General features: G+C 43.2%; 1 protein-coding gene across 1 annotated transcript in view; it reads left to right on the plus strand.

Moving 5' to 3' along the window:
* The window catches only part of Galntl6 (polypeptide N-acetylgalactosaminyltransferase like 6), a 1112723-nt gene that overhangs the window by 976708 nt on the left and 111504 nt on the right, over nt 1-24511 (plus strand). Inside the window, exon 7 of the mRNA XM_038327381.1 lies at nt 17865-17982. Within this exon, the coding sequence (XP_038183309.1) occupies nt 17865-17982 (118 nt within the window). The remainder of the gene's footprint in view (nt 1-17864; nt 17983-24511) is intronic.

Here is a 24511-nt window from a genome sequence, read left to right on the forward strand (position 1 = left end):
TTCTTGAATGGATCAAGAGATGTTCTAGGCTGGAAGATGCACAGCTGTCTTTTTTTTTTTTTTCTTTTCTCATGGTTTATTTTTTTTTTTATATTTAAAAATTTCCATCTCCTTCCCTCCTCCTCCCCCCTCCCTCCCCTCCTTCTCCCCTTTCTCTCCCCTCCTTCTCCCCCTTCCCTCCCCTCCCCTCCACCCATACCTCCCCTCCCTCCCTCTCAAGGCCAAGGAGCCATCAGGGTTCCCCACTCTATGCTAAGACCAAGGTCCTCCCAACTCCCCCCAGGTCCAGGAAGGTGATCGACCAAGCTGAGAAGGCTCCCACAGAGCCCGTCCATGAAGAACAATCAGAGCCCAGAGCCATTGTCCTTTGCTTCTCAGTCAGCCCCCGCTGTTGGCCACACTCAGAGAGACGGGTTTGGTCGCATGATCCATCAGTCCCATTCCAACTGGAGTTGGTGATCTCCCATTAGTTCTGTCCCACCGTCTCCATGAGTGAACGCACCCCTCTCGTTCCTGACTTTCTCCCTCATGTTCTCGCTCCTTCTGCTCCTCATCGGGACCTTGGGAGCTCAGTCCAGTGCTCCAATGTGGGGCTCAGTCACCTTCCCCATCTGTCGCCAGCTGGAGGTTCCCTCACGGTCCTGACTTTCTTTCTCATGTTCTCTCTCCTTCTGCTCCTCATCAGGACCTTGGGAGCTCAGTCCTGTCTTGAAGAAGTAGAATATCTTCTCCAGTTAGAGGAGGAGATAATCAAGTGGAAAGATTTTCTACCTGTCCAGTAAGTTTAAAATGCAAATCGTTAAGCAGACAAGTTGACCATGATGAACGCCACTATCTCTTAATGTAATTGCCCAAAGTAAGTAACAAGGAAATTGACTTAGGTATCTTTCCCTGAATGCAGAGGTGGAACCATAAATGTGGGTATATTTAATGGCTTGAAGATTTGTACTCCAGGGAAGACCTGCTACAGGGAAAGGAGGAGGCTTAGGGAAAATGTGGTGCAGAGAAAGACATGGATTGAACAAGAGGGATCTGAAGGAGGAATCCCTTTGTACACATTATGTTCCACATCAAAAGGACTTGTCTTTCCTATTCCTGTGTCAGTCACCTGCGATACCTACAGGCAACTCGGGGAAGGGCCTGAAAATACTCAGGTTTCTCCTGCAGGTTGGTAGTATAAAAACAACTCCCTTTAGCAGAGAAGGATCGACTTCAGAAGATTCCAGGAGTCCCAGCAGGGTATGAGGAATGAATTTCAGCAGGAAGAAGGGATCTGGAGAGACCAGCAGGAAGTCCAAAGCTGAGATCGTGTGGACATGGGCACTTTAGTACCACTTTGAACCTCACTGGAGAACTGACATTAGAATTTCCAATATTTGCCATGCAAATTCCAAATCTGATACCATATTGTAAATTCCTCGAGGAAAAACGATGTTATGGTTATCTTTTCATTTCTACCACTCCTTGCAACATGCTGTGAATTTGGCGTTTTCTCAGCATATGAAGTAGAACAGAATGGTGTGAGACAGAAAGAAATAAGAATGGTTTGCAAAAATGATTGAAGTTCTCAGAAGCATGTAAGGCTCAATATTTACCACATCCCATAAGTGTGTGAAGTGCAGCCCCCCTTATGCATGGCAGCAACATACTGAAATACAAAAAGCTCCCATAGGATCTAATCACCCCACATCAAAGAGCTTAGCCATTCCACAGTGCGAAAGCATCAAGAAAACAGCAAACACCTGGGTCTGTGGAGGAGAGGATAAAAGGGATTGGAATAAGCCTCCAGAACTTAGTACACTGCTCACCATACACACACACACATACACACACACACACACATATAGACACACACACAGACACACACATATAGACACACACACAGACACACACACACATATAGACACACACACAGACACACACATATATATGCACAGACACACAAAAACAAACACATACACACAGATGCATATATATACATGCCATAGGCATACACATATGCACACAGACACATAGACATAAACATATACACACATATATGCACACAGACACAAACAGACCTGCATACATACACACTCAGACACACACACATACACACACACACACCTTGTTTAACACATTGTTAATTAGCATTCTAAGAATGAAAGAGAACTATAGTTTACTCGAGAAGAAGGAAGCACAGCTTCCTAATTCAAGCACAACTACTAGTGAACATTAATTACTAAAGCATTAATTACATCATTTTGTATGCCCTTAGCATTAATAAAGGTCGTCTATGGGAAGAACTCCCCTTCAAAGGAAATTCAAAGTTGAAGATTCTCGAAACGTAGCTTTTGAAATCACGTGGGAAAAACTCATTCATACAGGCTACTTCGCTGGCTCTAGGAAATCTGACCTCTTCTCCCATCTCCACAGACTGTTAGTTGTAGGAACAATAGCCAGCATCCAAGGTGAGCTCAGTTACACCAAGCACGCTGCACATGAAGTAGCATCTTAACGTCGGAGTGCGGTCATGGCCAATTCCAATGGAGAGATGAGAAAACGGTATGCCACAGAAGAGTGTCACTATTCCCAAGGCTGTACTCGAAAAGGTTGCTGTGTGCTCAGTGCTTACTATACATTCCATCACCGTGTGCAGGTCTTCTCCATGAAGTTTGAGTTATAGAGGTATTGTGTGGTGACATTACACCAGCGCGGTCGTTTATGTGCTAGCGGATATCTCTCTGCCACCTTCTGATAACCGCACTTCCATTTCTCTCTGGACACAGCAGCCCCTCCAATCCCATTGTATTGCTCTACTTTGGTTGGAATGGAACTGACTTAACCCTCAATCTTAGACATGGAGGAGCCAGTCCATGCAGAATCTAGTTAGTATATTCTATACAAAGACTCATCCAGAGAGATAAAATAAGCAGCCACTCCCAAAGCAGACTGAATTGTTGTTACCTTCTATTCTTTCCGTATTTTCCTCTCCTCTCCCTTCACTCCACACAGCATGGCATTTGCTCTGAAATACACAGGTCTACATGGCCTTTCTACACCACCATCACCATCATCATATGCCTTTAAAAAAGGAGCCAAATACACCCCTCCAACCAAGTTAAGGAACTTGAAAACCATAGCAATAAAAAATTCAGCAATCAGAGAACTCACCCTGGTGGTGAAGACCAGGGAGAACTGGTGGACTGACCAATCCTGCAACTGCCCAGACCCAGAACTAGGGTTATGAGTTGGTCCACCCCGATATCCACCCCATCTATGATATTCTGGAGCATGTGAAGGAGACAGTCCTGCAGAGCCAAAGCTGCAGTTCTCCACAATACAGAACAACAGCTGAATAACCAGGAGGAGTCCCAGTAGGGCCCAGCATTGAGAGTGTAGCAGAAACTAGAAACCTCTAACCAGACCAATGACTCTGTGCTGTGAACACTTACAAGCAAAGATAGATGGCTAAAAGGGTCCACTGCATGACTCACTGTGTCACACTACAGCTTCCATGACAATATGTTCCCTTTTTTCTTTCTTCGTTTCTTTCCTTTTTTTTCTTTTTCTTTAATTAAATTTTATTTGGGGGAAAGGGTTGCAAAGGCAGAAGGAAGATAAGAAGGGACAGGAAATGAATGGGACCAAGATGCAAAATATGAAAGCCACAAAGAATAAACAAAAAGAAAGTTTTTAAAAGATTAGCAGTCAAAACAAGCTCTTTAGTGTTTTCATCTATTCCCCCTTTGCTTGCTTTTTGCTGCAATTGTGCCTCTTTTTGTTACAGGTAAGTCTGAAACGTACTAGTACTGGTTTTTTTTCTATCTGTCACTCCCCCAAAAGCTATTTCCCTGGTATTTTACAGCACTAGACTATGTCAGGTAATATTCTTTTACTCTGGCCTGGGGCCTGTGTGCATTTCATTCTCTGGTCCCTTTATGGAGAACGGTTTTATAGATTTGATACAGAATGAAAAGTTAGTTTCCCAGAAATGGTAGTCATAAGAGAACAGGTCACCGGATGGTGACAGCTCTACAGCAAAGCAGATCTTTGCTGGTCGAAAGGTGATCAGTCTGGCCTGCGACAAAAGTATCTGGTGGACTAATAAAGGATCATGAACCTGGTTTGAAGTCAAGAACAGACTCATCTATGACTAAGAAAAATATAACCGAAACAAGAAAATACTCAAAAAGCATTTTATAGCACCTCCTTCCCCAGCATGTATAGTGTTCTTTAGGTTCACTAATACATTTCTACGTTGCCGTTGAGTTTGGATAGCTTTACAAATGGTTTCCAAGCATGTTTTGAAGAGGAAAAAATCCTTACCTCTGTATTAGTCATTTCTCATCATTTCTCTGAACAAAATGCCTGGCAGAAACAACTGAATGAGTAATGGGCTTGTCTCAAGCTTCCAAAAGCTCCGTCCATCATGCTGAGAACCAGGGAGAGCAAGGCAGTTCATGTCAGGGCAGCCAGGAAGCAGAGAAGTGGGATGCTGGCACTCCGCGGGCTTTCCCCTTTTCCCTTTTCCTGTCTGGAATAGTGCCCCACATACTCGGGTTTATTCTTCCCTTCCCAGTAAATTGTCCCTAAAAAATGGCCTTGCCGACCCTCCTATAGGACAGGTGGTTCTGAGTTAAGCTGACAGTGATCATTACCGATCATAGCCTTACGTCACGGAATTTCTGCCAGAATCCATCTTTCCTGTGAGTATCAGGCCTGGACCCACGGCTAGCTTTTGCAATCTGTCCTCACGCCCTCAGCTTCTGTGCTTTGGTCAGGCGATGATGAGCCTTGTCGGACTTTCCCCAGCTTTCTGTCATTCAGCCGCCTCTCATGGATTAATCACGTGATGAGTGACAGGATCAGGTTTGCCAGCCCTCAGACATCTCAGTCTTCTTGAGGAGAAAAGACACTGGGCAGAGAGGCTCACTGCTGGGGACTACACTGAGTCTGTCCTCCCTCGTTCTTGTTCTGCATGTGATCAGGGAAGGTAGTGTCAAAGGCTTCGGACTTTGATGCTCAGCCTTCACGGGCACACCTTCACACCCCGTAGAGCAGATGGGAGGAGTCTGGTATCTCTCCGGGAGTGTTAGTGTGTGTGATATTGTCCATGTAAAACTTACCTAAGTCATACCCCAAATCACCTACCAAAGCAAAGGATGTGATTGTTTCTCTGTGGTTTCTTAGGACAACTATTGAAGTTCAGAGCCTTTCATTTTTCCCACCTTCCCTCCTTCTGCTGTGCCTGCATGTTCTTTACTGGGTAACATAGCTCCTCAGAGGCCCTTTCCACCTATTTGATGGTACTGGGAGTCGAGTCCAGGGCCATATGCCACACTGGGTCAGTGCAGTACTAGGAGTCTACATGCTCAGTCGAAGTCAGCATTTTGTAAGCAAGAGAAACATAGAGAAAGAGAGAATTTGAGGTTCTTTCTGCCATTGAAGCTTTGTTTTTGTTTGCTTGCTTATTTGTTTTCTAGAATAGTGGCTAGGGTTGTGTTTTGATTACATATATACTCCGCCGATTTCTAGAACAGAAATAGGAAGCAATTGTGTGACAAAAGACAAGGCAGGACTATGGGTGGTAACGCAGTCTCAGACAACAGAATGTGGGGAGCTGTGGCAGGCTCCCCTCGCCTCAGATCCCTCGCCTCAGATTAGCAACAATTAGCGCAAGTTCATTCCTGCACCTTTCTGCTCGTCTCAGTCATTTTCCACAGTGTTCATTTTAAATAATTTCTAAGTTGGTGTGATCAAATCTTAATGTAAAAGCCTATCCGGAAAATTCAAGATTGGCTACAGTATAGAGAAACCTTAAGTGGAGAAAAGTGCCCAAATATCCAGCCAGATAAAATAGCCTTCAGGATAGAACAGCATGCTGCTTAGCCAAAGCAATTTCTCCAGGAAATGGCAAGAATCCTTTTCAGAACTCATTTTCTTGGGTTGCTTTCTGGAACTGTGAAGAAGCCAAAACGGAAGCCTCACGCCGGTTGTGCTAAGATCCTCCATATGCTGTGATGTCGGCTTGACCTTCTCTGTTTCCGCTGAGTCCACATGTTCTCTTTAATTGGATAACATAACCACTCTTAGGCCCAGTCCACCTCCTTGCCCCGCATCAATTGCTATTCTTCCTATTTTACCTCGTGGGTTTTCTCCCATCCATCTTTATTCCCGCGGCACTAGCCTGCGGCTTCCTAGCATCTCACCCAGACGGCCAGCGTCTCCTCACTGACCCTGTTCTGTTGTGTCCTTCAAACCTTCCCTCTGGACAGTCACCAGTGTGCCGTGCCTGTGTTAGTTACACGTCTCAGTGCTCTCACGGAATACGGACACAAGTAGCTTGAGAAAGGGAGGGTTAATGTGGGGGATAGCAGCTTAAGGGTGCACTGCCATGACGGGAAAGAGGAAATGGCAAGAGCAGCCGTGGTTGTTGGAGGGAAAAGCAGGAGGCAGCCGGCCACACTGTGCTCACAGTCGGGAAATAGACAGAAATGGGATGCCATCTCTTGCTTTCTCCCTTTTTCCTGTTTATTTAATCCATGGGATGCTGCCCATGTTCAAGATCATTACTCCCCTCTTCTGTTAAATTTCTCTGTAAACATCCTCACAGACTCACCAAGACGTATATCTCCTGGGTGATTCTAAACCCAGCCAAGTTACAGTGAACATTAATCAAAAGCAGAAGTTGAATATGGTGTTTCCCCAATCAGCATTCATGTAGGCTACATAGCATGACCTTGTCTCAAAAACATAAATAAAGAACGAACAACAAAAAAGGTTTGCCAGTGACCCTTGATCACCCGTTTTCTGGGATTCATAGACCTTGGCTTGACTTGCCTGCTAGTCACAAACCCGGGACAAATGGCTAACCAGGTACCAACTACCATATTAAAGCTGATGCTGGCCACCAGCTTCTCCCAGCATCCCTCAGTCCCTACCTGTTACAGAGTTCTCCTGGCTGATATAACCCGTCTCCTACCTTAAACTTCTCCATCTCAGAGACTGGCCTGCCCTTCCCTGTGGCTCTTCCCTATATAATCCAGTCCTTTTGATCCTTTTGTCCCTTTTGTCTCTTTGCTTCCTGGACTCTTGGCTCCTGGAGCTCCTCTCTCTCCTCCTCCCTCCCTTCCATGACCCAGCCCAATCTGCTGGTCATGTCCACTATGGACTCTTCCAGATGCTTATGATTCTGCCTGTTTTCTCCCTTATAGCTATAATAAAAACCTCAACTCTTCAGGATCAGTCATGTCCTTTTTTTTTTCATTTACTACCTAAGCATCTACAATTCCCTCATATCTTTATGCAGAATTTTGTGTGGCTATACTTATATACAAGGAAGGATTTTCCACAAAAGGAGAACTTTAAGTCCCAAGTAGATCGAAGCATCCCTCTAACTTGCAGCAAAGACCCTGGGCATCCTCTTACTTCCTCCGAGCCTGTGGGCTCCACTGTAGGCGGAGGTTCACATGACAGCTCAGGACACCAACATCAAATGCACCAACAAGCAAAAAAGAGGCTCTGTGGTCTTTCATCAGCCACGTGGCATTGCAATTCCTCCACATACCCGTGGAACCCAGCAACAGGAATCCCACCGATTGAAGGATAGAGGCACAGACACCACCTCTCACCTCTCAATGGGAAGAGGGGTTAGGGATCTGGGAACATGTATTTCACAGCTCCACAGAATCGGGGAGAGAGCAGAGGTAGAAACAGAGTAGGGCAACCGTGCTCTCTTCCTTTTCTGCAGTACTGAGTTAAAATCTTTTCAGACAGACTTGACCCGAAGAGGGGAGGGGGCAACACTTCTATCCAGGAGCTTTAAACAATGACATCTTGAATTTTGCATGCAAATGGATGGAAATAGAAAACAATATCCTGAGTGACATAACCCAGACCCAAAAAGATGAATATGATATGTACTCACTCATTAGTGGATTCTAGCCATAAATAAAGGACATTGAGCCTATAATTCATGATCCTAGAGAAGCTAAATAGGAAGGTGAACCCAAACAAAAATATGTAGTTATCCTCCTAGATATTGGAAGTAGACAAGATTGCCAGGCAAAAATTGAGAGCTTGGGATTGGGGGTGGGATGAGGGTAAGGGGAGATGGGGAGAGAGAAGTGAGAAGGGGAGGATGGGGAGAGCTTGGGAGAATGGGACAGTTGGGATGGAGGAAGAGTTGATATGGGAGCAGGGAAGTATATATCTTAATTAAGGGAGCCATTTTAGGGTTGGCAAGAGACTGGACCCTAGAGGGGTTCCCAGGTGTCTAAGGAGATGTCCCCAGCTTGTTCCTTGAGCAGCTGAGGAGAGGGCACCTGAAATGGCCGTATACTATAGCCACTCTGATGAATATCTTGCATATCACCATAGAACCTTCATCTGGTGATGGATGGAGATAGAAACAGAGACACACATTGGAGCACTGGACTGAGCTCCCCAAGTCCAAATGAAGAGCAGAAGAAGAGAGAACACGAGGGGTGCGCCCATCCACTGTGACAGTGGGGCTGATCTAATGGGAGCTCACCAAGGCCAGCTGGACTGGGTCTGATGGAGCATGTGATCAAACCGGACTCTCTGAAAGTGGCTGACAAGGAGGGCTGACCGAGAACCCAAGGACAATGGCACTGGGTTTTGATTCTACTGCATGGACTGGCTTTGTGGAAACCTAGTCTGTTTGGATCCTCACCTTCCTAGACCTGGATGAAGTGGGGAGGACCTTGGACTTCCCACAGGGCAGGGAACCCTGACTGCTCTTTGGACTGGAGAGGGAAGGGGAAGAGGGATGGGGAGAGGGGGAGGGAAATAGGAGGAAGGGAGGGGGTGAAAATTTGTAATAATAATAATAATAATAGAAAAAATAATAATAAAGTTTGCCGGCTTTTTCAGCTCCCAGAAATTTAAAAAATAAAAGTTTGCTGGCTTTATGCCTTTAATCCCAGTACTCAAGAGACAGAAGCAAACGGATCTCTTGAGAGTTCGAGGCCAGCCTGGTCTACAGAGTGAGTTCCAGTCAGGGCTGCACAGAGAAACCCTGTCTCGAAACAAAAAATAAACAAATTCATAGGCTTTGCGCCAAACAGCCTGTTTCTACATTTCATTTTCTGTGTTTCATTTGTTGAAACACAGAAAATGTTTTTTTCTTTCTCTGTTGTTGTAGTTGTTGCTGTCGAGACAGAGTCCCCATATGTAGCCAGTCCTCAACACCTCAATCCCCCTGACTCCGTTTCCTGAGTGCTGAAAAGAAGCATGAACTACCACACCTAGCCTTCTGGTTTGTTCTTAAGGAAATTAAGGCCATTAAGCAGATATAGCGCATGTATGTACTGAACACTGAAGAGTCGATAAGAGGTATTAGGAATAGAAGCCACATTTAGTCAATTCTAGCTTGATACAAAATGCCATCAAATGAAGCAAAAATTTCTTTCAAGTCACAATCAGCAGCAGAGAGAAAAAGCATGTTTTGCATTGCTCTCTAAGATAAAGGGGCAACGTTTTCATAAGAAGAAATTGTCAGATGTTTATTAAATAAATGAAGCATAAAACAAGCTTTCCTGTCGTTCACCCATGCTTAGATTTTAATAAGTAGTATTTATCCCGTGAATGGAGAGTTATATTTGTATCCAAGAAGAAAGACTCCCCCATTCTGCACCGGGGATTTTTAGCTTCTGAAAAGTCTCCAATTACTGCGGAAATAAGTAATTTGCTCTGCCATTTCACACCATTACCGTGCTCCTTTTGATGTCAGTGTCGGTGGGAGCTTAGACTGGGTAACCAGAACACAATGAAGGAAGGGCCTCTCGGTGGTGGAGGGAGCGGGTAAGGGAGTGCCGGACCCTGGCAGATTAGAAAGAGACTCAATACAGAAGCTGCAAGGCGCTTTGGCATTCCCCACCGTGCTGCAATGACGTGAGGGAGCCGTCCACATCAAATATGGGCTTCAGGAGGGGATGAGCATCAAGCTAAAGACAAGTGAGATGGAGACAGTAGAGCCTTTGCACATTCCTTTCCTGCCTTGAGAACAGTGCAATCCTGTCCGTGCATCACGTAAGGGGAGCGGGAGACCTTTGCTAGGAGCGGCCTGGCATTCCAGAAGTGAACTGGGGTCTGCCGACAACATCCAGGCTTCTTGATAGGTCAGTAACTATAGTGTTGGCAGATGCTTTTCCAATGAAAGAAGTAGGGAAAAGAGAGGAACTGGGAGGTGAGCAAAAAGGCAAGAGAAATGCTCAAGACGAATTGGCATCAGCCCGTGGTCTAGACTAGAGGACCTAAACTCAGCCCCGGTGGAGAATGATCGCAATTTCAGAAACCAAAGATACTGTATCGGCAGCAGCCTTTGTGGGATTCGGAGCCTGAGCGCTGGCTTTGGAGCTCAGCACGCAGCAGGCTTCGGGGTGCTGGATGACTGCACCCAGCGCACCCATTCTCAGAAGGGACCCTTGGGAGCTGCCGCCACAGAATCTTCACCCATAGCAGAGCAGCCTAGGGAAAGGAGGAGGAGGAGGCAGACTCAATAATGAAGTAACTTCCTCTTCCAGAAATAAGGATACCCAGACCCATTCCTGCTCACACAGCCAGCATCCCAGGTCACTCTAAGGAAACCAGGTGGTCAGGAGAATGAGCCTGTTTTTAGGCTATAAACCCACAGACTGCGGGGATCTCAATATTGTAGCGTGACTTCCCAGGTTTGTACCATTAAAGCCACGTGAAGGATTCATAAAGCAATCACCCTGTAGTCATTTTGTCATTGTATGTAATAAGAAGCCATGAGCAAAATCTGTGGTCAACTAAATATTAGAAATTTTTAAAAAAAAAAGTCCAATAGAAATTTTGGGATAATTAAACAGGTTCTATAACTTCATGTATTTTTTTTTTTTTATCCAGGACTGAGGTATAGCTTCTATGGTCGAGTACTTACATAGCTAGGGCCTATATTGGCTCCCCAGCACCAAAATTAACTAATTTATTCTAAAAATCTAAATCCCAGAGCTTGCTCGTCAAGAAATGGATAGGACAGAAACTTGAAAAATAAGGCATCATGTTTACATTTTGAAAGAAAGTGACTTAAGAAAATACCTCATTTGAAATTTGTATGTTCCCGTACACTCTTGAAAAGGTTTCATGCAGGGACACCAAGAGTAACTGCCATCTTAGGGTGGTCCCAATATATTGCCAGCACACACCCATTAAAGAGTGGGATTAGCAGGAAGCACCAGCCATATCCACACAGGTGAGTCCATCTTTCCATTCGCTGTAGGAATGGGGAAAGAGTTCCCTGCTGGGTAGGGCTTTGGCTTTCACACACACACACACACACACACACACACACACGCACGCACACGCACGCACGCACGCGTGCGCACACACACACACATCAACTTAAACTGCAAAAGAGTAGCTGAGGGACACAGCATCTTGTGTACCTAGAAGAACACAATTAAAAAAGTATTTAGTACATTTTTTCTCATCCTGTGCCCACAAAGATGCCGTGAGTATAGCCTTTTGATTTAAGGAATTTTCCATTTCATCAAAGGCCACACAACCAAAGACATGGAGGCAGGAGCTTCTGAGCACTTCAGAAACAACAGCTTGACTGCAACATTAAGCCAAGGCCATCAGACTGTTTGTTTATTTAATGCACTATATAAAATGCACATGATCTCTTCTATCAATACTTTATACATGCTCATAGGAGCTTCTACTATTTTAAATATGAAGTACATAGCAAAAAGCATATGGACTCTTATGAAGGTTGTGAAATCATACCAAAACATGTATTTGTGTGTGTGTGATAAGAACAAAAGAATAAATCATGATACACCAGAGTGAAAATAGGCACCATGACTTATGATTTCGTTTTCCTCATCATTTTATTCAAAGAGCCGAATTGTTTTAACTCTGCCAACTGTTTTAGTTGACCAGTTGGCCCTCCTTTCCTACTAATGCACAGATGTTTGCATTTGTAAATCTGGGAAGGCAGAACCCCTCCCCCTCTTTAGAAGAGAAGCCTTCAATTTTTGTCTCAAGTAGCTCTGCATTTCAGTTCTGCATGGCAACATACCCAAGGATATGAGTAGCGACAACTTTAAAAATAATCCTGGCCCAGTACGATGGCTCAGTGAATAAATATTTTTGCCACCAAACTTGAAAATTGAAGTTCAATCTTCAGAACCAACATGGTGGAAAGAGAAAACCAATTTCCCCAAATAGTCCAATGACTTCCACACATGCACCACCAAGTGCATGTACACACATACACAGATACAGTAAATACATAAAGAAAATAAAAGTAAGAAGACTATCATTTATAATTTAGAAATGAATCAGCTAATTAAAGTACCGTCTTTAACGATGAGTATCATCACTCACTGGCTGCATAATACAAATACTAATACATTCCTTAAGAGCTTGAATCTCAAAGTAAGTTCTGTCATGTGCTTTCTATGCATGCAGGAACAACACATCCCAGAAACCATTGGCTTCAAGTCACTGCTTTTGGTCCACATTTTCATGGGTCATGAATTAGACACAATTCAATTTTCATGTTGGTTTCTCTTAAGTAGCATGATTGAGTCCTACTTTGTTAGCAATTAATTCATCTGTCCAGCCATAGAAGTTCAGCTTCCTGGAAGACCAGACCATCAGTATTAATCCAAGTAGGAGGAACAGTCAATTTGTGCCTCCGGGCATTCATGTGACACTGGTCATCTTCTGGCTTGGGTGGAAATGGACAAACTAAAGTCGTCTTGAAAATCTCACATTCGTGGCCACTGGTGCTGATTGTCAATGGGGCCATTTGTCTCTGACAGTGCGGTTCAAGTTTCTTCATAGGGGTCACAGGCTTCCATAACTAGTAAAAAGGAACTGTTCCCAGGGCATATGCTTCTTGCAACGCATTTGTTAATATTGGAAAGCCAAGCTACCTGGCCGAGCAAGTCAGAATGAGAATGCACCATGCAAAGCATGGATAAAGGAAGCCAGGATTCAGTGGTGCCATTATTGCTACCATCTACCATCAGGTTCTATCAAATACAAGATGCGAGAACTCTGGGATGTTCATCTTGTTAATGGGATCCCTTCTGAAGTCCATCCTGTGCTTGAGAAATCAAAGAATCCATCATTCCTAGGATACAATCCAAATGACTAATACCTCTCAGGAAAAAAGAAAAGAAAAGAAAATCCTTGTCTGGAAAACAGAAGAGGTATAAAGAAAGAAAAAGTGTGTGTGTGTGTGTGTGTGTGTGTGTGTGTGTGTGTGTGTGTATGTTTGTGTGCATGTTATATGTGTGATATAAATGGTCATCTGGGCATCTCTCCTCGAGGTAGAGGAAAGAAGTATCATGATGCTAAACTTAAACTCCATCACTTACGCTGTTCTTCCCATTACCTCACTATCCAGGCTACTTCCCCTTGATGCAGCCATTGAAACTGTTCAGTGAACCACAGATTTCGGTGATCATCATTACGGCTTTTTCCTCTGTTTCTACAGCTTGGCTTTCTAAAGACTCTCTCTCTTTCTCTCTCTCTCTCTCTCTCTCTCTCTCTCTCTCTCTCTCTCTCTCTCTCTCTCTCTTGTCTGTCTCTCTCTCCTCTCTCTCTCTCTCTCCCCTCTCTCCCTCTCTCTCTCTCTCTGTCTGTCTCTCTCTCTCCCTCTCTCTCTCCCTCTCTCTCTTTCTCTCTCTCTCTCTTTCTCTCTCTCTCTTGTCTGTCTCTCTCTCCTCTCTCTCTCTCTCTCTCTCTCTCTCTCTCTCTCTCCTCTCTCTCTCTCTCTCTCAGCTCAGACTTATTTCCCTCTTTGTCCCTGGAGTGATCACCTCCTTGCGTAGTATAAGGGTAACAGTAGTATTCTGTCCTCCTTTTACTCTTTTATTTCACTGTCCAAAGTTAAATTACTCAAAATAGCTGTAAATAGTCTTCTCAAATCTTAACTTAAGACATGATGTATCACTGAAAAGTCCTTTTTGCATTTTAAATATCATTTGGTCCCACAACTGAATTCTTGTTGAAATAATAATGGCTTCCTAAAAATTGTAAGAGTTCTGAGTCATGGGCTAACTAAAAATACCTGTGTGTCTGAAAATCATGTGGGCTGCCTTTCTTTTGATTGACTTGGCTTGATTGAGTCCTGAGGGAAGCTGTGTCGCTTCAGTTCTGATCAAATTCACACTGCAGCTCACGTGTCCAGAAATGTCACTGTATCCACTGAAATGAAAGAGAGCTGAAAGCCAGTTCATTTCCTGAGGGGCCAAACGGACATTTCCTGCACATTACTGCCCCTAAATTCTGATCCTTAGTATGTTATAAAACATTTTTCTCCTGCATATATTTCTCAGTATCATGTATGCTTTCATTTCTCTAACCCAGAAGGTTATGTGGCATGTGTTGAAATTTGAAATCATTCTCTACATGCCTGAAAATTTGAGAACTGAGGTTAAAAAAAAGGACCCCAGAGAAACCATGTTTCAATTAAAACATCACCATTTTTTCTGAATATATGAAGTAAAGAACAAATCCATGAAATAGAGAATGATAGATGATAATTTGGCACCTTCTTCTAGAGACATGGCATTCAGAATATGTTCTAGTTTAGAAGGGAAAGCCAGCCTCACGCTGTGAAACATGCATCTACAAGCAAGACACAGAGTTTGTCACTGCTGCCAAGGAAAGAATCGTCCCGGGAAACTTTTACATGATAGCCTCAATAATTTAAAGATGAACCAAATTTGGAGCATTACAAAAATGCTGTAGAAACAGGAAGCTATGCCGGGCGGTGGTGGTGCACGCCTTTAATCCCAGCACTTGGGAGGCAGAGGCAGGCGGATCTCTGTGAGTTCGAGACCAGCCTGGTCTACAAGAGCTAGCTCCAGGACAGGCTCTAAAGCTGCAGAGAAACCCTGTCTTGAAAAACAAAAAAAAAAAGAAAAAAGAAAGAAAGAAACAGGAAGCTATCTAACCATATGTAAAAATGAAGGCATAGTTATTATGTGCCTCAATAAAGTTGGTATGGAATAGAAAATTGGCTTCCATTAAGTATGCAGAATGGTCACATATTTCTATGGCCTGAAAATAAGGAATCTTCCTGGCCACTTAATTTTAGACATCATCCCAGGGATGACACATGTTTTTAGTTGCAAAGGCCAGGGACTGACTTGTGACACTGTGAACAGTGCTTGTAAGCCCCAGTCACGTGCCACACGGACACAGAGCCACAAGACATGCCTACAGTGTGTTCATGTTCCCAAGGAAACAAAACAGAAAGGAGGCTCGGAAGAAATCAGGCAGGAAGCAGACAGGTTGGTGCGAAACTGTGAGGAATGGACTAACAGGGAATTCTGCAGGACCAGTTTTTATTTAAAAGTAAAAACAGAGGAGAAGAACATACAGAAAATAGTTTAGTGCTCCTGCTCATTTTCCGAGGAAGAAGACCGAATGGCACACTAAACTCTTTACTGTTTAATGAAACAGGAGGTGTCTACTTTAGTTCTTTTGACTTTGGTGCAACATTGCCTGGAATCAACAACTTTGGGTCTGAAGTTCAAGTTACAGTCTCAGGCCTACAGACTTTTGTCTGGAACTATTTAAACCCAACAGAAAACAAAAGCAGTGCTCGTAACATTATTTCTGTGTTGTTTGTTTAGGTGTATATATTCATGTGTTGTTTACGTACGTGTATTATTGTTCATGATGGAATTTTACTGTTGAAACATCTTCAAAGTATAATTACTTCAGAATACGAGCATTACAATGTGGGGTGTCACACCAGGTAGAGAAATGTATAGCAGCACAGAAACTGGAGAAAGAGAAGGAGAAAGCAGCTTTCAAAAGCTTCAGTTCGGGGCTGAAGAGATGGCTCAGAGGTTAAGAGCATTGCCTGCTCTTCCAAAGGTCCTGAGTTCAATTCCCAGCAAACACATGGTGGCTCACAACCATCTGTAATGGGGTCTGGTGCCCCCTTCTGGCCTACAGGCATACACACATATACAGAATATTGTATACATAATAAATAAATAAATATTTTTTAAAAAAGCTTCAGTTCATCAAAGGAAGACAAATGAAAGGCAAAGAAACACACTTGATACAAACAGAAAAGGTGGTCGGGAATAGGTTTAAATGTAGCCACATCAATCAAGGTTTTGTAATCATCTGAATGACCCAATTGAAAAGCAAGGTGTGTACATGTGCCGCTTCTAAGAAACTTACTTTTTCAGGGAAACAGAAAGGAGGGGGTCTCTTGGAGACCAGGCTGACCTAAACTCAGTACACAGCTGAGGAAGAGCATGAACCGATCCTTCCGCCTCCACCTGCCAAGTGCTGTGATGGAGATAGCACTGACAAACGCGTGCTACACCTCCACCCAACCTACGAAGCTACATCACCAGCTCAGAAACCTGTGTTATGCATGAGTACACACATGGTGAGAAGGTTAAAAGACAGGAACGGTTATAAACACTAGAGTTGGAGAACACACGGAAATTATTATAATAATGACACTGAATAGATGATGAAGCAAATAATATCACCAGAAATAATAAAAGCCATTTCCTCGGTATAATGAGGCAATTCATCAAAAGCACAAAAAGTCTAAATATTTCTGCACTATTAGCAAGGCTTCAAAAACATGGCATACGAAAACTGATAGAACACCAAGAACCAATAAATATAGAATTACCCTCATAAATTTCAACACTCTCGATAATTGATGACTCCATTTGAATTTAATTTATAAATGGATTAACCTAAAATATAGTATTCAAATTGTTGATAAGATCATTTTTAAACAATATTTTTGTGCTCGCAAAAAAAAAAACTATTTACAATTAAATAATTAATTTCACAATTTTTTCCCAATATCTCTAAAATTCAAAACTGCTAGGGACATATAACCCAGCCCTAAAGCAAAAGTCACAGCTCTAGCGGTGTGGTCACTGGGAATTTGCACCCAGTAAATGCTACAGTCTTGATTTGCTCCAGCTGCAATTTTAAGTCCACTTTGAAATGCTGTGTGCAGAAAATAGGGAAGGAACAGAATGGAGTAAGGACATCTGATTGTAAACATTCTGTTTCTAAGAAAACACAAATGTTACATGACAGTCTGCGTGTTCCCCCAACAGTTTCCTAGGAAGAATAGATAAACCACTCTTCCAGATCTTTGATCTTGCCAATCATATAAAACCTATACCCTCAGAAATATTTTCCTTGGGCTAGAGAGAAGGATCAGCAGTTCAGAGCCCATATTACTCTTCCAGAGAACCAGAATTCAATTCCCAGAATCCTGTCAGAGGGCTCAGTACCACCTGTAATTCCAGTACCATGGACTCTGACCCCTCTTCTGGATACCCCCAAACTCCAGCACTCACGTGTATATACCCATACATAGATACACACACGTAACCAGCATTCTGTTTTAAAATCTTATTTTATCCTATATTCTTTTTCATTGTCTCTAAACAGGATATCACTGTAAGTAGACAGATGCCCAGTGAATAAAGGCATGTGAGAGACTACATTTTCACCACCATTCTGTCCAATGGTAAAAGATCTCTCTCAACTTAAGAAAAGACCCTAAGACTGAGTAATATTTCCCAATGTATCAGTCACTGATATTAATGTATTTCTCTGTGAAGAAAAGCAGGTGGCCAAGTGTGATTCTGAAGGACCTTTGTTGTGTCAAAACTTGGATTGCAAAGTTTAATATTCACACAGATTCTTTCCCCACCTCCACTTCAATAGGAAATGCAGTAGAAATTCTACATTTGCTTAGAGAGAACCGTGCTGAAAAATAACACACCTTGACCATTAAATCAGATTATCAATTCCAAAACAAAATAGTGTGTTCATAATCCCTTAAATATTGTTTATCTTGTGTCTCCCAGGTCTCCTGTTATGGCTGGAGGTCTCTTCGCAGTGGATCGAAAGTGGTTTTGGGAACTGGGTGGCTACGACCCAGGCTTAGAGATCTGGGGAGGCGAGCAGTATGAAATCTCTTTTAAGGTAAGACAGCCAGGCCATCCTAACTCCATATTTACAGACAGTTCTAAGAGAGTGCATCGCTTGGCTTTACCATCTGTGTTGTTAGTTGGAGCTACTCCTCCCAGGGGAACTCATGGAAGAGAAGTGACTTCCTCCCAACGTTATAAGTCACTGCCATGCTCCACACAAAAAGAAACCATTCAACTCCTGTTTATAGGTGAGCAGCTCTTCCTACCTACCTCTGTTGCTCCCCTGGCAAAGGCATTTGTTCCGGAGTGCTTGCAGTAGAGCGGGCAGAAGAGTAAAGCTGAAGAAGGGAGAGAGAAATCAAAGTTTTACCGTTCATGTTTTCATACAAGAGGGAGCAACTCATATTTTGTTCTCAACCAGTTATTTCAAAATTCCAGGATCTGAGAGCGAATTTAATTTTAAAGTATCAATGACAAATTGAAGAACAAGTTTTTATGTTTTGTTAAACTTTATTTTATTTTGAGGCAGGGTCTTGAACATAGCCAGCCTGACACTATATAACCCAGACTGAAACTTATACAACCTCAAACCTACAGTAAGCTGCCTGTCTCAGCCTCTAAAGCACTTAGGATTTCAGATGTGAGTAGGTGAGCGACAAGCAAGTCTTTTACTTATTTTATCTGGAATTTCCCATGTCTCTACTTATCTTAGTGATCAGTTTTCAACAGAATTCTGTGCTCTATTGCATACATGTATACACATGCTATACATATACATATATGTGTATTCATGATTCTGTTTCAAATGTATGGCTTATGAATGGCAAATGATAGCACACGAAAAAGAGCAAAAGCAACATAAACTGTGTGAGAATTCATGCTCCAAACTGCCTATATGATTTTGAACATCAGTCTTACAAAGAAAAGATGAACAATTTTTCCTTCGTCTTAACCCTTGTTTGTATAGAAGCAAAGGCTGACTCTCGTGGCACTGCCATATGGAAATCCGCAACCTAAGCCAGCCTTGGTGACTACTTGTATTACAAAGTCCAGTCAGTAGTTCATGACCTTAGAGAAACTAGAGAACAAGGTGAACCCTGAGAAAAACATACATAGATCCACCTGGGAAGGGGAAATAGACAGATCACCTGACAAAATTGGGAGCATGGGGGTGAGGGGAGTAGGCAGAAAGGGAAGATGGGGGGAGAAGTGGAGGGAGAGGAGAACCTGAGGAAATGGACAGTTGAGATGGAAGAAGGACAGAGATGAAAAATATAAATATATATAATAAAATATATATAAAATATATATAATAAAATATATATATAATATATATGAAGTATGTAAAAAATGTATAAAACCCAGTGCTCCTTGCGAAAAGAAGTATACCCTGAGTCTAATTAAAGACAAACGTAAGAATCCAGCTACAATGTTCAGATCAAGAAGAGTGATTTTGATAAGACTATAACAATAAGAATTAATAGAACACTATGCTTTCCCCCAAGGTATCACAGAACAAATATTCTCCAAAGAAGCAGAGACGCCATTGTAGGCTTTGAGACAGCTAGAATTTTACCTGTCACCTTTACATACCGTTTACTAAATGGGTGCGTTTTTACCCATTCAAACATAGAATTTTGCCTCTAAGACTATTGTTTGCATTGTTTCAAGCCTTTGGATTTGCCAGTATCTTTGAGCAGTCACTGTACATCTCTGTTGTGGTAGAACAATTAGTGCAGAACTAATAATTCCGCAGCAGCATGGCTATATCTTTAGTGCTACAAGCCAAATGCTGAGCTGAATATTTTGTATTAGCTGATTCTAAAACATAATTTTAAGAGGTGTTAGGTTATTCCATGTCTAGATGATGAAACTGACATTTGCAGATTTTCTTCAATTTGCTTTCTTTAGGTTTTTTGTTTATTTGTTTATGTTTGGGGGTTTTGTTTATTTTCTTGCTTGTTTTGTTTTAGCTTTTATGGATTCTTTATGGTGTTCACATCATGCATTCTGATCCCATGCATCTCCCTGTCCCTCATATCTGCCCTCTATCCTTGCAACCTCTCCCTAAAACAAAACCAAATTTAAAAGAAAAAAGAAAACAAAGGAAAAGACTCTTGTCTCTTGTCACAGACACTGTAGTGCAGCCCGTTGAGTCACACAGTGTCCCTTTAGACCATTCATCCCTACTTGCAAGTGTCCATTGCCAGGCGTCATAGGTCTGGTTCCAGGCCAGCTTCTGTTCCACCACTGATAATGGCTCTCACTGGCACTCTTCTTGGGTATCATGCTGTCGTCCTGTGTCATGGAGATCCTTCTGTTTGGAATCTGTAGATTCATCCCCTTCACATGCTTCAACAGTTCATAGATTCGGTAGATGTTGGGGTGGGCCAACACATAGCCTTGTTCTGGGCCTGGGTGGTAGCTGGTTGGTCAGCCTACCAGCTTTCCCTCATTATCACTACCCTGGTAAGCTCTTCAGCATTGCCTTGGCTAGCTCACCCAAGGCAACCTGAAGCAAGGAGCAGGGCCAGTTCTCCCGCCACCAGGTCCTCAGACCCAAGTCACCCACACATTCCACCAGGGCCAATTCTACTCTTTTGCCCAGGCAAGATGCAGAGCCTGCTTTTCCTATCGCTGTAGGGGACTATGGGGAGCCGGGTATCTCTTCTGCTCTCAAGCCCTCAGGGCTGGCTCACCAGCATCCCTGACAACAGGGTCAGCTCTAGTGTGTGCTGTCCAGGGCTGCAGGGCCTGCTCTGCTGTGTGCTGCAGCTGGTGAGGGGCAGAGCTAATTCTCTCACTCTTGTGACCCCAGGGCCTGTTCTCCTGCCTGCTGGAGGTAGCAAGAGGCAGAGTGGGGAGGGTATCTATCTTTCCCTCACCCATGCCACTACATGGCAGACGAGGGGTTTCTTTATGTTTTAAAGATTAAATAGAGGCTATGCTTTCAGGAATCTATGATTTGGTAAAGATTAAATAACTATCCATTACCACTTAGGGATCAACAGGTGAGCTTCATTGATAAGACTGCCACAAAACAAAAGAAAGAAAGAAAGAAAGAAAGAAAGAAAGAAAGAAAGAAAGAAAGAAAGAAAGAAAGAAAGGAAAAACAAAGAAAAAGAAAATGACTTGGGGCGGTTTAAATGGGAATGGCTCCAATTTGAGTACTTGGTCCCCAGATGGTGGACTAATTGGAAAGGACTGAGCTGTCCAGCCTTGGGTTTTTTATTTGGTTGGTTGGTTGGCTGATTAGTTGGTTGGTTGTTTTTGGTTGTTGTTGTTCTTGTTGTTGTTGTTGTTGTTGTTGTTGTTGTTGTTCTTCTTCTTCTTCTTCTTCTTCTTCTTCTTCTTCTTCTTCTTCTTCTTCTTCTTCTTCTTGGGTTTTGTTTGTTTGTTTGGTTGCTTGGTTGGTTGGGTGTTTTTTTTGTTTTAATTTATTTATTTATTATATACATCCCTACCAAAATTTCTTCTCCCTTTTCTTCTCCCATTCCTCCCCGCCCACCTCCCTTCCATCTCTTACCCACTCCTTCTTTGTTTCTGTTCAGAAAGGAGCAGGCCTCCCATGGATGTCAACAAAGTCTGGCATATCAAGTTGAGACAGGACTGACCTCCTTCCTTTGTATTAAAGGTGAACAAGGCACCCAGTATTAGGAATAGGTTCCCAAAAGGCAGCCAAAGCTTTAGGGACAAGACCTGCTCCCACTGCTAGGAATCCCACAAGTAGACCAAGCTACACAACTGTCACATATAAGCAGAGGGCCTATGTCTGTCCCATACAGGTTCCCTAGCTGTCGATCCACACTGTGAAGGTTCCTAAGAACCCAAGTTAGTTGTTTCTGTGGGTTCTCTTATAATGTCCTTAACCCCCGGCCCCGACTCACACAATCCTTCCTCCATTTCTTTTTTTTTTTTTAAATGAAACGAGAAATTTTATTTTTTTTCTTTCTTTCTCATGGTTTATTTTTTTTTTATATTTAAAAATTTCCATCTCCTTCCCTCCTCCTCCCCCTCCCTCCGCTCCTCCTCCCCCTTCCCGCCCCTCCTTCTCCCCCTTCCCTCCCCTTCCCTCCACCCATACCTCCCCTCCCTCCCTCTCAAGGCCAAGGAGCCATCAGGGTTCCCCACTCTAAGTCCAAGGTCCTCCCAACTCCCCCCAGGTCCAGGAAGGTGATCGACCAAGCTGAGAAGGCTCCCACAGAGCCCGTCCATGCAGAAGAATCAGAGCCCAGCGCCAATGTCCTTTGCTTCTCAGTCAGCCCCCGCTGTTGGCCACATTCAGAGAGACGGGTTTGGTCGCATGATCCATCAGTCTCATTCCAACTGGAGTTGGTGATCTCCCTTTAGTTCTGTCCCGCCGTCTCCATGAGTGAACGCACCCCTCACGTTCCTGACTTTCTCCCTCATGTTCTCGCTCCTTCTGCTCCTCATCAGGACCTTGGGAGCTCAGTCCAGTGCTCCAATGTGGGGCTCAGTCACTTTCCCCATATGTCGCCAGCTGGAGGTTCCCTCACGGTCCTGACTTTCTTTCTCATGTTCTCCCTCCTTCTGCTCCTCATCAGGACCTTGGGAGCTCAGTCCGGTGCTCCAATGTGGGGCTCTGTCATTTTCTTCATCTATCGTCAGGTGGAGGTTCTATGGTGATATGCAAGAAATTCATCAGTATGGTTATAGGAACTGGCCTTTTCAGGCTCCCTCTCCTCAGCTGCCCAAGGAACTAACTGGGGGCGTCTCCCTGGAAACCTGGGAACCCCTCTAGGGTCAAGTCTCTTGACAACCCTCAGGTAGCTCCTTAAATTAAGATATATGCTTCCCTGCTCCCATATCCACCCTTCCTATATCCCGAGCATCCCATTCCTCCGAGCTCCCCCCATTCTCCCCTTCACATTTTTCTCTCCCCATCTTCCCTTGGCCCAGTCTCGCCCAACCCTCAAGTTCCCAATTTTGCCTGGCGATCGTGTCTACTTCCAATATCCAGGAGGATTACTATATCTTTTTTTGGGAGTTCACCTTCTTATTATCTTCTCAAGGATCCCAAATTTATAGGCTCAATGTCCTTTAATTATGGCTAGAAACCGATTATGAGTGAGTACATCCCATGTTCATCTTTTTGGGTCTGGGTTACCTCACTCAGAATAGTGTTTTCTATTTCCATCCATTTGCCTGCAAAATTCAAGATGTCATTGTTTTTTACTGCTGAGTAGTATTCTAGCATGTATATATTCCACAGTTTCTTCATCCATTCTTCCACTGAAGGGCATCTAGGTTGTTTCCAGGATCTGGCTATTACAAATAATGCTGCTATGAACATAGATGAGCATATGCTTTTGTTGTATGATTGGGCATCTCTTGGGTAGATTCCCAATAGTGGAATTGCTGGGTCCTGGGGTAGGTTGATCCCGAATTTCCTGAGAAACCGCCACACTGCTTTCCAAAGTGGTTGCACAAGTGTGAATTCCCACCAGCAATGGATGAGTGTGCCCCTTACCCCACAACCTCTCCAGCAAAGGTTATTATTGGTGTTTTGGATTTTAGCCAATCTGACAGGTGTAAGATGATATCTCAAAGTTGTTTTGATTTGCATTTCCCTGATAGCTAGGGAGGTTGAGCATGACCTTAAGTGTGTTTTGGCCATTCGAACTTCTTCTGTTGAGAATTCTCTGTTCAGTTCCGCGCCCCAATTTTTAATTGGGTTAATTGGCATTTTACCGTCTAGTCTCTTGAGTTCCTTATATATTTTAGAGATCAGACCTTTGTCAGTTGCAGGGTTGGTGAAGATCTTTTCCCAGTCAGTAGGCTGCCTTTGTGTCTTAGTGACAATGTCCTTTGCTTTACAGAAGCTGCTCAACTTCAGGAGGTCCCATTTATTCAATGTTTCCCTTAATGTCTGTGCAGCTGGGGTTATGCGCAGGAAACGGTTCCCTGTGCCCATTTGTTGTAGAGTACTTCCCACTTTCTCCTCTATCAAGCTCAATGTGTTCAGATTAATATTGAGGTCTTTAATCCATTTGGACTTGAGTTTTGTGCATGGTGATAGACACGGATCTACTTTCATTCTTCTACAGGTTGACATCCAGTTATGCCAGCACCATTTGTTGAAAATGCTTTCTTTCTTCCATTGTGTGCTTTTAGCTCCTTTATCAAAAATCAGGTGTTCGTAGGTTTGTGGTTTAAGATCCGGGTCTTCTATACGATTCCATTGGTCAACTTCTCTGTTTTTATGCCAATACCAAGCTGTTTTCAATACTGTAGCTCTGTAATAGAGTTTGAAGTCAGGGATGGTAATGCCTCCAGAAGTACCTTTATTGTATAAGATTTTTTTGGCTATCCTGGGTTTCTTGTTTTTCCATATAAAGTTGATTATTGTCCTCTCAATATCTGTGAAGAATTTTAATGGGACCTTGATTGGGATTGCATTGAATCTATAGATTGCTTTTGGTAGAATTGCCATTTTTACTATGTTGATCCTCCCAATCCACGAGCAGGGGAGATCCTTCCATTTTCTGGTATCCTCTTCAATTTCTTTCTTCAAAGACTTAAGTCTTAAGTTCTTGTCAAATAAATCCTTCACTTCCTTG

The sequence above is a fragment of the Arvicola amphibius genome, chromosome 4, assembly GCF_903992535.2.
Source record: "Arvicola amphibius chromosome 4, mArvAmp1.2, whole genome shotgun sequence".
Classification (NCBI taxonomy): domain Eukaryota; kingdom Metazoa; phylum Chordata; class Mammalia; order Rodentia; family Cricetidae; genus Arvicola; species Arvicola amphibius.